This window comes from Sycon ciliatum, chromosome 5 (genome assembly GCF_964019385.1).
Source record: "Sycon ciliatum chromosome 5, ocSycCili1.1, whole genome shotgun sequence".
Lineage (NCBI taxonomy): Eukaryota > Metazoa > Porifera > Calcarea > Leucosolenida > Sycettidae > Sycon > Sycon ciliatum.
In genome coordinates this window covers 35,497,233-35,511,450 of record NC_088647.1, presented here as the reverse complement: position 1 = coordinate 35,511,450, position 14,218 = coordinate 35,497,233, and the positions used below count along the sequence as shown (strand labels likewise).

The 14,218-nt window shown below is 48.4% G+C and overlaps 1 protein-coding gene across 1 annotated transcript in view; it reads right to left on the bottom strand.

Moving 5' to 3' along the window:
* LOC135818492 (uncharacterized) overlaps positions 1-13,497 on the bottom strand; it is a 29,997-nt gene extending 16,500 nt beyond the window's left edge. The window contains exons 1-8 of the mRNA XM_065331878.1: positions 13,045-13,497; positions 8,336-8,944; positions 6,900-7,051; positions 6,376-6,534; positions 4,581-4,640; positions 3,522-3,608; positions 2,933-3,046; positions 2,323-2,439 (exon numbers count right to left, since the gene is read on the bottom strand). Coding sequence (XP_065187950.1) covers positions 2,323-2,439; positions 2,933-3,046; positions 3,522-3,608; positions 4,581-4,640; positions 6,376-6,534; positions 6,900-7,051; positions 8,336-8,944; positions 13,045-13,207 — 1,461 coding nt within the window. The 5' untranslated portion in view covers positions 13,208-13,497. The remainder of the gene's footprint in view (positions 1-2,322; positions 2,440-2,932; positions 3,047-3,521; positions 3,609-4,580; positions 4,641-6,375; positions 6,535-6,899; positions 7,052-8,335; positions 8,945-13,044) is intronic.
* Between the last annotated feature and the right edge of the window lie 721 nt (positions 13,498-14,218).

Genomic DNA, 14,218 nt, shown 5'->3' with positions numbered 1-14,218 from the left:
CTCGCGTTGATTTTTCGACGTGCGAGCCAAATAACGCGAGCTGAACTTTCGCGTCGCAGACATCCCGTCGACGAGCAGAAAAACTAAATCTGCAGACTCTTTTGCCGTCGGACAGGATACGTATTTTAGGAGACTGCTAAGTTATGTAATGTGCTCCACAGGCAACCATGCATTCGGCGTCGTCATTGGCTCAACAGGTCAATGTACATGTATTACTACAAAAAGGCCAGAAAATCCGATTACTGTATTAAAATCAACTAATTTTCGCTGGCGATTTAATTTCGCTGATTTCGCCGCTTGGTACCAACCGGCCAAAGTAAATCACAGGCCAAAGTTTGTCATATAGGCAAATGATGCATGATTGAGAAATGGATGCATGTGAGAGCAAAATACCTATCGATTTCAAATTTGACGTAAAATTGCGCGTCACGTCGGAAATAACGTGCATCTTAACCTCTCTAATAGAGAGGTTTCTATTTCTCATCGGCCAAAATTTGTTGATTTACAGTATAAGGAGATAAAAAGAAAAGAAGGAGCAAACCAAAAGTAGATGATTATTAGAGAAATAACAATCCGCAATAAATTCTGCAAATACTTTTGCCTCAGTTCTTATAAAATGTACGATGAGCTAGGCAAAAAAGCATAAAAGCATAGCGTAGGGCCCTGAGCTTCCAAGCTCTCTCGTTTTCACCGAGCATTCTGTGTCCCAGAGCGCTAGTACGAGTACTGTGCCTAAATCCGTAGCATACGGAAAGCAGCCAATGCACGGGGCGGGGGGAATGTGAATGGGCAGATCTGCAGCTTTGTTCTTTCTGCTTATCTGTTTCACCTGCCCATCACGGCTGCTGCTTGAAATTAGTCATATGACTTGATAGCTGTAGGCCCATGCCATGGTGACCATGGTGATTGTCAACTAACATACCTAGATGTATCGGAAAGTACCGTTGATCCCCCCCCACGTCGTGTCGCTTCCCAGCAGGGTTTTCGGCAGGGGGCGGTAATAAGATCAAGGCCGTCAGGTGCAGTACGATGTACAAAAAACGCGGAAGGTCAGACTCGGTGCGATGGAATTGTGCACATTTTCATCCTGCACTGGCACGTACTGTGTACAGCAGTGCATGCGTCGGTTCAACACCGTACTTCATCGCATACGCCAAAATCGCTTCACAGGCAGAAATTCGTGAGGGGGCGGAAATTAGAGAGGGGGCGGAATCAACTGTACCGTTACGGTATATGTACAATGAGACTGAAGAGGGTCGAGACAGATAGCTGTCCGGAGATTGTGTACTGTAAGACATGTTATTATAACGAGTTGCAAATTCACACGCTAACCGAGAAGATACGTTAACGATCTTGCAGTCTTCAGGCATACCGGTATCCGCACATAAGACATATGGGGCTTTACAGCCTCAACAGAACTTATTTTAACGAAGAAATGTCACTCGTTATATAAACGTTAGATTTACTTCCTCGTTATATTTACATGTCTTTCAGTACATGTACAACCAACTTACCAAGCGATGCAAGTACATTGCTGGCAACTGAAATCCGACCCCCTGAGCGGTGGGTTCACATTCTAGCGGTCTCTGTTTCGTAGTTTCACCATCCCGTGTTGGGTCTTTGCGATGTGAGCGCACCGCTCAGGGGGTCGGATTTCAGTTGCCAGCACTGTGGTACATGTACATGCACCATGCATGCATAGTAGCACCTGTGAGTGTGCTGTGCAATCGGTGCAATGAGCAACCACAAAACCGAGTGTTTTCAGGGACCGCTCATCACAGACCCTTACCATAGCTCAGTTTACAGTTTCAACCTATAGTATTTTACAGGCCCGACACCGACAAAAGGGGCAGTCGACGTACAACTGGCGGTCTAAGTGCCCTTGAACCGGGAAATCGAGGGCCTGGGCACATGTACGGGAGTCAGCTTATAAGTTATAACCGATGAAATACGGTATCTATAAAATACACTCAGACACAAAGGATCTCCAAGTTTCTCAGTGTTGCTACTCTGAGTTTCGTGCAAAAGCACTCTTCAGGCTGAGTGCTTTTGCACGAAACTCAGAGTAGCAACACTGAGAAACTTGGAGATCCTTTGTGTCTGAGTGTATAACCCCGCTCTGTCTTAGGACATTGAGCACTTTTTTGCCGACGCAAGAAATACTTCTATTGTTGTATCTATAAAATACGTATCTATAAATACGGTATCTATAAAGAGTCTTTAAATACCAGTGTTCTGTGTATAGCCGGGTGCTCGCTGGACAAACACAAAAACAATAACACGGCGTTGACTGTACTGTAGTGTGTGGGACGCATTGCTCACCCGTGCAGCCTGCAGTGCCTTCTGGAAGAGACAGTCCAGGATGAACAGGCATGGTGCCGACGCTGATTCCAGTAGCAGCGACACGTCGGCCTGCGAAGCATGCACTGCGTGAAACGACTGCAACAGCACACGCCGCAGAACAACAAGACATACTCACAGTATACAATGTACACAGGAAGCTGAGAACCAAGTACGAGATCTACAACGTGGCTTGAAGAACTGATGTCAGTGTCAGGCACTTAAAACCGTCTCCTCATCTGAGCAGCTGATCAGCATGAGCACAGCTGTGTACATAGCATCCTGCTGGTGCAGTCCTACATGAACATGCACCTACAATAGTAATACTTCAAAGTAATAATCTTTGATCGATCTCAACGTCCCTATCACTTGTAGAATGCCTGGTGCAAAATTGATTTATTATTGCTTCGATATTGGAGTTTAGATTGAGGTTCTTGCCTTTCTTCATCTTCCTTCCCCTATTTCTTGTCCTTATAGAGGAGCGACGGAATAGCACACTGCAACAAAGTGAAGTTTCTTTGAGCTAACGACGGATTTTTCTCGTTAAAACACTACAAGTTGTGCCCCGTTAGGGATTCAACTCTGACAGTACCTCTTGTTGGCCTTCCCTGCCCAGCAGTAGCACATTGGTGGTTAGTTGGTTCAGTGCCGACTGTGCAGTGCCAGCGTTGATTACTGGTAGCTGATCGGTGTCCACTCCAGCTTCCTATAACACCCACACAACATGCAAAATTGCAGAGGTAGTTAAAGTCATGCAAAGGTACTTGGAGTTTAAAGTCATAAATAACTCAGATGGTGAGCCACCACAATATAACTAATAGTTCATACTTGCTGAAGCACTACCAAGTAGTTGTGTAGTGTCAAGCATGGCTCGGAGACGAGTCAAAGCACCCAATCGTTACACCACGAAGTACTAGTATACAAGCAATCGAAAGTCGACAAGCCACACATATACAGTTTTATGTAGAAATGCGGCAACTTCTACTTTGGCATAACGGGTGTTCGGATAACTGGGGTTCGGTATATGGGTCTGTGTCTGCTAAGCGAGGTGATTTGCCTCCTTTCAGTGCAGCTGCAGATGGTGCAATGTCACACTAGCACAGCCATCACAGCAGGTTGACTGCAGGTGATGCAATGCCACAAGGTCAACAACAATCATAGCAGCCTGCTGGCATACTTACTCTTGTTCGCGTGGCGACTTCATTCACCTGCCCTATGGCCCTCTCCACTAGCTCCACCATCCTCACAACCGACTCTAGTGTCTGATGCTGTTGCATGGAACGGACACACACGCACACGCACGTACACATACACACGCACGCACGCACCCACCCACCCACCCCCACACACACACACAGAACAGCATTGGCAGAGAGATCATAGAGTATCACCTAAGGCGGACTTCCTGCTCACTAACCTGGACACCAACTTTCATGTATTCAAGGAGGTAATCGTATTACTGCATACTATGCACTCAGTATTTCTCACCTTGCTCCCCCTTATCTTCAGGCGGCCCGTTTCGGAGCCATCAGTTGCATGATGATCGTAGTAATACGTGAAACTCAGAGTTGCGACACAGCTTCCAATCTCTCTCTTGTGTACAACTAAGTAACAAGGCTCTGCCTTTTATGGGTATTGAGTCTATTGACTCTTATTATTGAGCACTCTTTGGACAGTGGAGCACGTTACTTGATTACTGCATACCATGTCAATTTAGGTGTATTACAAGTATAATCTCTGTTGTGTATAGTGTCTGTCGCCGTATTGTCCCTCTCCGTATTGTCTCTCTCTCATCCATAATTATGCATGCTCGTGGTAAATAAATGAGTCTTTTGTCTTGTCCCACAATGGACTCCTGCGTGGCTCCAGGCGAACACAACATGGTGGCAGCGGTGCGAACCCAACAATCTCGGTGTCAGGCACTTCAATTTAGGTGACCAGTGTTTCCCTTCACACACAGTGCATACTCTGTAGTGCCTTTTACCTGTAATCTAACTATAGGTGCCTGGTTTCTCTACCCAAACTACCGAAATTTACACAGAAAGAGCGTGTTATACAGTCAAACATACTGTTTGGGAGTTAACAGGTGTAGGGAGGGGGGGGGGGGGGGGGGGGTGAGTTGGGAACATTCTGTTCTTGATCACTTGCTCATCATTCGCCGCTGATTTGTGAGCAGCAACACAGTCAAAGTGATTATCAACGGAGCTGCACATGGTGACACAGCAGTGCTCGAGACTCACAATGGATGACGGCCAGCTGTAGCGCTGCTGCAGCAGTGTGTCAGTCTGCGTTAGCTTACTCTACAAGACAAGACAAGGCAAGGTAGAGTGTAGTGGTCACAGCAGCAACAGCAGCAGCACCACCACCAACAACAACAAGAACAACAACAACAGCAGCAGCAGCAGCAGCAGCAGCAGCAGCAGCCGCAGCAGCAGAAGCAGCAGCAGCAGCAGCAGGAAAGAAAAGTATTAAAATTTAATAACGTTAAAAGCGGGCGACCACAGTGTCCATTTTCATGCAGGCAAAAACATGTTGACCCGAAGACTCATCAGACATACCGGTACACCCTCTACGCATGATATCACTAAATCAGTACATGTACAAATATTCATAGGGATAACACGCCTATCTGTATGCTGATGTGCACTATTTTGGAAGTGAAGTGTTCTCTTTGCTTGTGACTACAGCACTGTCGGGTGCTGAAGTGCTGGAGGGTTAGCCTCGTAGCCTAGATTGTTCTTACTTGGTCCGTTTCATCGCAATTGTCGCTTATCTCCCACGCACCTTTTGACAGGTAAAACCCTGTCCGATCTCGATATCTTACTCACATTCGTTTGGGAGGTTGTGATGGCAAGATCAAAGGAGACCAGAAAGAAAAAAACCATCGCGACTAGCGCCAGTGGCATCGCGATTCATACAATTTTGATGGGAAAGTAGAAAACTTTTCGCTGCAGTGAATGCACTGCAGTGAATGCACACATTCACTGCAGCGAAAAGCCAAGCGCAGCTCAAAGACCGGAACTGTAGCAGGGGAAATCGACATCCTGACCTGGAGAGCGTGACAGTCACGGCCAGGCCAGCCAGCTGAGTTGTTTGAACTGCAATGTTTGAACTGCAATGACCTGGTATTCTTTGCAAGCCTGCAAACTGATGGCGAGATGGTGGCAAAGAAGACATTGTCCGACCTGGCAGCGGCAGTACAAGAGTCGTGGTCAGCGTATCCAGCAGAGCGTATGACAGCTGTCTGGTGAGGGATGTGTGCCTGATTCAAAAACATTTTTGAACACACAGTACTGTAGTGACAGACGGGTCACGCTGCCCACGTTCCTCCAAGTGCCAAAGTGACAGCCGCGACTGTTCCTTTCCCATCGCTGATACGCCAAGCGGAGAAAGAAAGAGATACCGTACTCTACACACCAGTGAATGTCAGCTCAAGTGGCATCAGCTCGAGTGATACAGAGCCAGAGTCGGATAAACTAAAGCGTGAGTGCAAGAACTTCAAAAAAGGCGCTCCGTCGCTGTTTTCTTTTGTACATTTTTTGTAACTTTGCTTCCTTTCTTCGATTTGCTTCATCAGATTCCATCGCTGAATTTATTTCTTGTGGCGGACAGAAATCCTGTATCATGCTTCTTCACTATGCGTATTGGAAATTTTACAGAGCGGTAAAAAAACTCCTGTTCTTAGTTGCGATAGATAAGCGACAATTGCGATGAAACGGACCAAGTATGTGCATGCACAGCAGTCTATGCGCAATGCAGTCACAGAGTATATAACGGTATGCTTTGTGCGGTGATATTCCAGCCTGCCCGTTCCTCGGCGCTCCGTTCTTGTGCGCCCGACAGTGCCGTACTGTAAGCCACAATGCACCTAGGTATGCAATCACCCACCGCTTTGGACACGGAGTATAGGTATGCAATCACCCACCGCTTTGACACGGAGTCTAGGTATGCAATCACCCACCGCTTTGGACACGGAGTCTAGGTATGCAATCACCCACCGCTTTGGACACGGAGTCTAGGTATGCAATCACCCACCGCTTTGGACACAGAGTCGCGCAGCCTGTTCGCCGAATGGCACAGCGACTTCAGATGAGCCAGCGGCACGGGGTGGTCCTGAAGCAGAGAGTTCAGCTCCACCACGATCTCCTCTATCGTACTCTGCTCCAGGTCAACAATCGCTTTGGCCTTGTCCACCTACGCACGGCAACAAAAAAAAAAAAAAAGCCGTTTCGGAGAACGGAGTTTCAACAAAGCTATGAACAAAACAATTGATGCCGACATAATACCATGATGAACTAATGATGACGAAAAACGTGTCTGAATTCTTGCTTACATCTTTTATTTCATTAGTTCATCATTAGCATCAGCAAAATTGCAACCAATCACTGGTAGATTCGCAGAAGCATATCTGAACTGCGAGGGAGGTGCTGAAGCAAACACTGGCAGCACACAAGTACAATCATGTACATGTACGTCGCAATCGGGGAGTAGCAAAATACCAGTATTTTACTACTCCCGGATCACAATCAACCCCAAACTGCCCCCTTGCTGCTCCGTACCGCTGCCTTCTGCTTTCCCTGCAGGCGCTTGGTCATTTCACTCATCACCGACGGCTTTTCGGTGCGTTTCCGACGTTTTTCGAGCTCCTCCTGCGGCACCTGACGGAGCTTAACGCCACCGCGGATGGACTCCATTAGAGGAGCGACAACTCCTGGACATTTAAAAGAAGAAGAAAATACAGAAACTTTCTCGAACAGGGCATTGGCAGCATAACATACAAGCCTACTGGTAAGTACATATCCAAGAGTGTGCAACTCCGATTTTTGAGCCGCAGTGGACTCACCAGTGGCGGAATTTTACGACCAAGCATTCGGGCCTTTCAGCGCTTGTCACCAAGATACAGCGCCAGCTAATCAGGTTCGGGATGCATGGGGCTTCCATCCGTTGTTCTGCTTTGACAACTGTAGCTGGGATGTACAACAAGTTCCTCATGCCGTATTTTCCGCAGTCTATCCCGCACTGGAGAATAGGCTGCACAAGGATCAATTCTGATGGCGGTCCAGGGCCGAAATATTGGCTATGCAATACCGTAGAATCCCGCGGATAAGCCCGTGGGCTTATCTGTTTCACAAGGACATTTCGGTGGGCTTATACAAGAACATGAGCTTATACGCGGGCATGAGCTTATACTGATACCAAAATTGTACATTGAACAGTGCCAAGGAAGTGAGAAGTACATTGCTGAAAGCCACTGTGCAAACAAAACAACCAATGACTGTGTTGAAATGTCAACAAAAAAAAAACCCTCACGTACGTAACAATGGTACGACCAAGAGTCCATAATTTATGGTTTTCCAGTAATAGTGACTTGGCTATTTACCCCGGACAAAGCCATGCCGACAATTAAACTGAGCAACATAAAGTGTGACATACGATGGGAAACATACGTGAACTGATCCATGCTAGCTCCACTTTAAAGCAGACATACTTGTACGATGGCATACCATTGTTCCATGTTGGTAATTTGAAATGTGACAACATTGGTTGACGTTGCAATATTACGGTGTGATCATCCGGATGGTAAGAAAATGCCAGGTCACCACTGGTCACCACTGGTCACCACTGGTCACCACTGGTCACCACTGGTCACCACTGGTCGCCACTGATCTGGTGCCAAGGATATCCCAGCTATACCCCTACATGCAATATGCATGCACACGTGTGCACGCACGGGCACACACGCACGCGCGGGCACACACGCACGAGCACACACACCATGTACCAAACACACTTGCACACACACTTGCACACACACACACACACACATACTTGCACACACACACACACACACACACACACACACACACACACACACACACACACACACACACACACACACACACACACACACACACACACACACACAAGTACACGTACACACACACGTACACACACACACGCACACACGTACACACACACACACGTACACACTTACCAGGTCTAGCGGCTGCACCCTCGGCATTCGCAGCATCAACCGGAGCTGCAGCGGCCGCCATAGCCATTGCCGCCCCACCTTCCTCATCATCGCTACTTTCTGCTTCGTCATCACCATTGACCACCGGGTTGACACCGGCGGCATAACCAGCACCATGATGACCGAATAAATCCATTGGAAGTAGAGGAGGTGCATGCACAACTGGAAGTGGAGGAGGTGCAGGTATGAAGGCGTGTACCTCGTTGGGAATGTCATCATCGTCATCATCATCAGCAGCATGATTCTCTTCGTGATGGTGGCCAGCAGCTACAAATCCTGCATGGCCGTGTTGCACTGGTGCCGCCCCCAACCCGTTAGGATCGACTGCAGCAGCAGCAGCAACATCATCATCATCATCATTAGCAGCAGGAGCGTTGGCAGCAGGGACCTCCTCATGAACGAAACCATGCACAGGTGCCGCTGCTGCTGCTGTGGCCTCTCCAGGTGGGGCATACGCTTGCCCGAATTCGTCCGCCGCTGCTGCTTCTGCTGCCCGGGCCCCGACTACATCAGCCGCGTGGTGTTCAATCGGCGCTGCTCCACGCAACCGTCGGGCATCTGCTGGATGTTCTGTTCACATCCACACACAGATACAGACACACACACACAGACACACACACTCACAGACACACACACACACAGACACACACATACACACACACATACACACACACACACACACACACACACACACACACACACACATACACACACACACTACATGTAGATGCGTACAGTACTGTGACACATGTTATTTAGAGTTTTAATTCCCGTAGCTATGCAGAAGACGTTACTTCAGTAACGTCTGGCGCTAGCCAGGGTCCACACAGCTTTAATTTGGTATTTGTGTGTTGTGTGTTTGTTTGTTTGTGTCACGCCTGGCGCTATCCGTATCTGACGGCAAAAAAGCATAGGATGTTATACATTTTTCAATTCTCCTATTTTTTTTTCAGGCATATCCTGGGATTCGAACCCGCACTATCGCCCTACATGCATTCCCCCATACACTTCGCATTCATACCCATTCTTCCAAGTTGCTTCACGTTATGATCTTGCGTTTGAAAGCCCTATTCGAATATTGCGGGCAGCTGTATGTGGCCAGCTGTGTTTGATGGTACGGTACAGGAGACGGTGTCGTATTACCCTCGATCGTACCTGTCCCGTACCTATCCCTACCGTACCGTACCATCAAAGACGGCTGGCCACAATGCATATTCAAATAGGGCTTTCAAATGCAAGATCATAATGTGAAGCAACTTGGAAGAATTAGTATGTATGCGAAGTGTATCGGGGGATGCATGCAGGGCGCGATAGTGCGGGTTCGAATCCCAGGTTATGTCTTAAAAAAAGGAATTTTTTAAAGAATTTATAACATCCCTATGCTTTTTTTTGTCTAGGTCATCAAGGCAAAAAAGCATAGCGTAGGGCCCTGAGCTTCCAAGCTCTCTCGTTCGTAAGAAGATGTACTTGGATTTCGCGTACATTGTATGCACATGGCACGTCCCGTAGTCACTACCTAGAGTACAGTAGACTAGTCGTGGAGTGCGGTAGGAACACGGCTTGAACGGAACCCATCAAAAGGATGCCCACTGTTTCGGATAACTGTCAGTTCTCCTGTGACGGTCTTTTCACATCTGCAGCTTACCTGAATTTTTCTACTTTGCTAAAGTTGAAGACGAGAAGGTCACGTGACTGGTAAAGCATAATGTCCCAGCTCAGCCCGTCCGCAAAGGCCTCCGTGCCCAAGGCCACAATCCTCTACAGCACTATCACACAGGAGAGGTACCTGCTAACAGACGAGTGCATGGGAATGGGTGAAGACGCAGAGGTCTTCCTAGCAACGGGCAGCGGCCCCAGCGTTGTTGAATTAGCGGTGAAATGCTACCTCAACGAAGATCCCAATGAGAGCAAGAAGGAGATAGAAGTTATGCAGCACCTCAACAGCGGACTGGGCGCGGCGCATCCCAATATTATGCCGCTGCTCGATGTGGTGACGCGGGACCTGTCACTCATGCCCGGACCCAGGTGCATTGTGATGCCCTGCGGCACATGCAGCCTGGAAGAATGGTTCCTCGAGAACGGCCTAGACCTACCGCAGGTCGTGCGCATAGAGATCACGAGGCAGCTGTTATCCGGTTTGGCATACCTCCAGTTGAAGGGGGTGGTGCACCGCGACCTGCACTTTCCCAACTTCATGATGCATTCCATGGAAGGTGTCGTGAAGTTCGCAGACTTCGGATTCGCGGAAATCCTGCCTATTGCTGATGACGATCCAGAGAGGTCTGCTGAATATCGTCTACGCGAGGAACTGGCCAGGTTGGTCACAGGTCTTGTGGCGGAAATGTGGCTTGGCCGAAAGTACGGCGAGCAGGAGGCAAACGCCTCCGACGCGTTCAAAGGGCAAGAAGATGTTGCAGAGGAACATGCAAATTTGGCAGTCGAGCTCGCATACCATCATGCTAAAGAGAGTCAGAGATTTAGTATGTGCTTTTTTATGACATACGAGAAGGTTCAGGATTGGAATAGAGTTTTCCGAAGCCATCCCAACATCGAGCCGCTTGTCTACTGCGTGCACGAGTGGGAGTGGACGCAGGTTACCTCGCCAGATACCATGTTTGAGGCACCGCCTAGCCACGTCATCACAGCGCTACGCGGCGCAATGCAGCTGGGGCCCGAAGATGCAACAACAGCGGTCGCAGTCTCAGCCGCCATGGATGCGGTCGTGCCAAACTCGCAGCGTAGTGCAGCCACAAAATTCATCCGGACAGGACAAGTCTTGGAAGACTTGAAACTCACCCTATAGACCTTCGTTTTACTCTGTTGGTGATCGAGAAAATTTTTTGATTCGATGTAAAATGTTCTTGTGTTTGAAAGGGCGAACGTGGAAAACTGTTAAATAAGCGAAGAGAAATAGCGCAATGAAGTGATAACCACGCCGCGTGGGAAATTGTTTGAACCTGCAATTTCAGTTCGAGCGCGGTGGACTTCTAGACGATGTGTCCTCATGGCTGTTTTTCAACGCTTGGCCTATCGCTGATATCCCTGCGTGGGATGTTCTTCCAGTGGAGTCCAGGTGGGACTTCGGGTGCCCACACTCCATCACCTGGTTGATTGTTTCGGAACTGCAAAAATAATTATTGTTTCCTATTTTGTGCGCATCTCTTGTCATCTCTCTTTTCTATACGTCGCACACCAGATGTACTACTATCGCCGTCTTTCTCTTGCTTTCTCTCCCTGCTTGCTGTTTTTTTTGTTTCTGTTGCCACTGTCCCTCATCATACCCATGCTTGGGTGGTGGGCGGCGTGACCCGTTAGGGTAGCTGCCAATACAGTACGACTCCCTGATGTATAGAGAGACTTTCTGGAAAGAAATAGAGAGACGAGGAGGAAATGAAATTAGAATGGATGTTAGTTGCCGAATAGGTGATAGGATGCGTCAGCAAAAACATACTTTGGAAGAGAGATCCCGTCGTCTCCAAAATAGGCGTGAACGGGCGAGTCAGCGGCGGTCACAGGAAACGTCGGCAGAGTGATCCCGTCGACTCCAGAACGCGCGTGCTCGGCAGAGTCAGCGCCTTCCCAGGAAACATTTCCATCAGTTCCCACAACATGCACGATGAGCTAAGTAACAAAGCATAGCGTAGGGCCCTGAGCTTCCAAGCTCTCTCGTTTCGTAAGAAGCGGGAGCCTACCGAAATTAAAACGACTACGAAATACAATTGAAACAGGCATGTAGCCCGCATAGGGCATGGGAGGGGGGGGGGGTACCCCTTAAAAGTTTCGACCTTGGTTCAGCAGGCACATAATGAGCGTGAATGACATGCACCAGCCATCCTACATACAGTGTACCGTGAGTCAAGAAATATTCGGCGCATATTTATTTCCGGCTATTTTCGGCCTGGTTATGTTTGGCTGACAATTCGTTGCGGCCGAAATTTTGTTTCTGCAAGGTTCAGTGTGACAGTGTATACGGGCGGCAGCAGTACAGGCCGAAAATAATTTGATGCAGCCGAAATGGGTTTTAGTCCTGGGAGGCCGAAATTTGAATGGGGCGAAAATTTGTAGACATACAGTATACATGTATGCGGCATGTTGTTGGTTTGACAGCATGAAACAAGGTGGAGGACACTGTGTTCGGAAACAGTGACCTTACTACAACCATCCACGGTTGGCAGAGCCGCGGTCCGTTGGGACCATTTTTTTGACCCAGATGGGTGTTGAACCCGGTCTCTGCCAACCGTGGATGGTTGTAGTAAGGTCACCAGGCGCGTGCGCCGGTGCCCTTCAAGGGGAATTCCGGGGGGCCTCCCCCGGGAAAAAATTTCAAAAAATGAAGCAGAATCCTGCATTTTGAGCGAAAAAAGGGGGGTTCCGGGCACCCAGGAACCCATACGGGGCACGCGCCTGGTCACTGTTTCCGAACACAGTGTCCTCCACCTTGTTTCATGCTGTCAAACTAACAACATGTGTGAACTATAACAAGGTTTATCTAATACTAGTATTGAACTAGTATTGGGTTATATAATACCATGTATGCGGCAGTGCCTATCCCCCCCTCCCCCCCCCCCCCCCCCTAAAAGGGGGAACAGCTACTCCCCTGTTTACAGCATGAGTTGTGTCACAGGGCTTACAGATACATACATGACTTGTACTCTTTCTCATTGCCTCACCTGGCCTGCGATTCAAGGAAGCCCTATTGAAAACTTTCGGAGGCGGTGGGGGCTTGTCCTGTTTCTTCTCCTCCGTTTCCACGATGCGGTGGGCATCCCGCGGCTCGAAGCAATTCTGGCATACCTGCTTCCTCCATGCTTGTGCAGAGAAATTGTCACACATTTTTGCAAGCAGCCTCGAGTACAGGCAGTGAAAAAAAGAGAACCACTGGACTCAGCCCAAGTAATTCTGTAGTTCTTGCTTTGGCAGCAAGGAAAGCAATGAGGAATGGTGTGCTTCCCGTCCACCATGCACCGGGTTTGGTTTAGAGAAAGCGTGGACGAGCTTCACGGTGGAATCTAGTCCATCTTTGGGCGGCCTGGGTGTTAATGACAAACCACTGTGACACCAGTTTGACTCCGATGAGCAAATAATTCTAAATAAAACCAATGCTGATTGACTCATCAATCATCTCGTCATCGAAGCTCGAAGAGGTTTGCTTTTTTGAACAGCTAGCCCTGGCCATGGTGCCAAGCTAGCTTTTACACTTTTTACAGTCTAGTCTTGGCTTGCCCTTGCACGTGTTGCACATGGCACGTGCACGTGGCAAGGGCACGACGTCATCATGGACATGTAGCGCTAGCGGCTATTTTACCTGAGTCAAATGTTGCTGTCCTCTGCATGCATGTCTCTGGCGATTTTGGTCAACTACTTGTTCGACTCTACAGTGCGTTTTTTTATAATAGACTCTGAAATCCTTGAGAACGTACTCAAGGCCACTTTTGAGAAAATGTCATGCGAGTTGCGTCACGAAAATCTGCGCGCGAAATTCGAAAACCAGGTGTGACTCGTGGCATTTCGCCATTTTCAGACTCAGAGTGTCCTTCGAGCTCCTCGTGGCTGGAGGAATCATTTTGTTGCTGACTGACTGTGGCCCTATTTTGCTTTTTCTCGAGTGTCTTTTCGTTCGTGGCAACTTGTTCTCTCGACATGCAACATAATTATAACAAAGCGCGAACGGGCCATGGTAGAATCTACATGGTGGTGTCTGTTTTACAATTTTTGCGAAGACGAGGAGAACAATGGCTGGGCATCGAATTGGTCCCAAGTATTCCATTCGTCATGCTGCTGTTGCGTGTGGCGTCAGCATTTCCACCAAGACCAGATGTACCAGGGATGCTGACGGCGAAAATC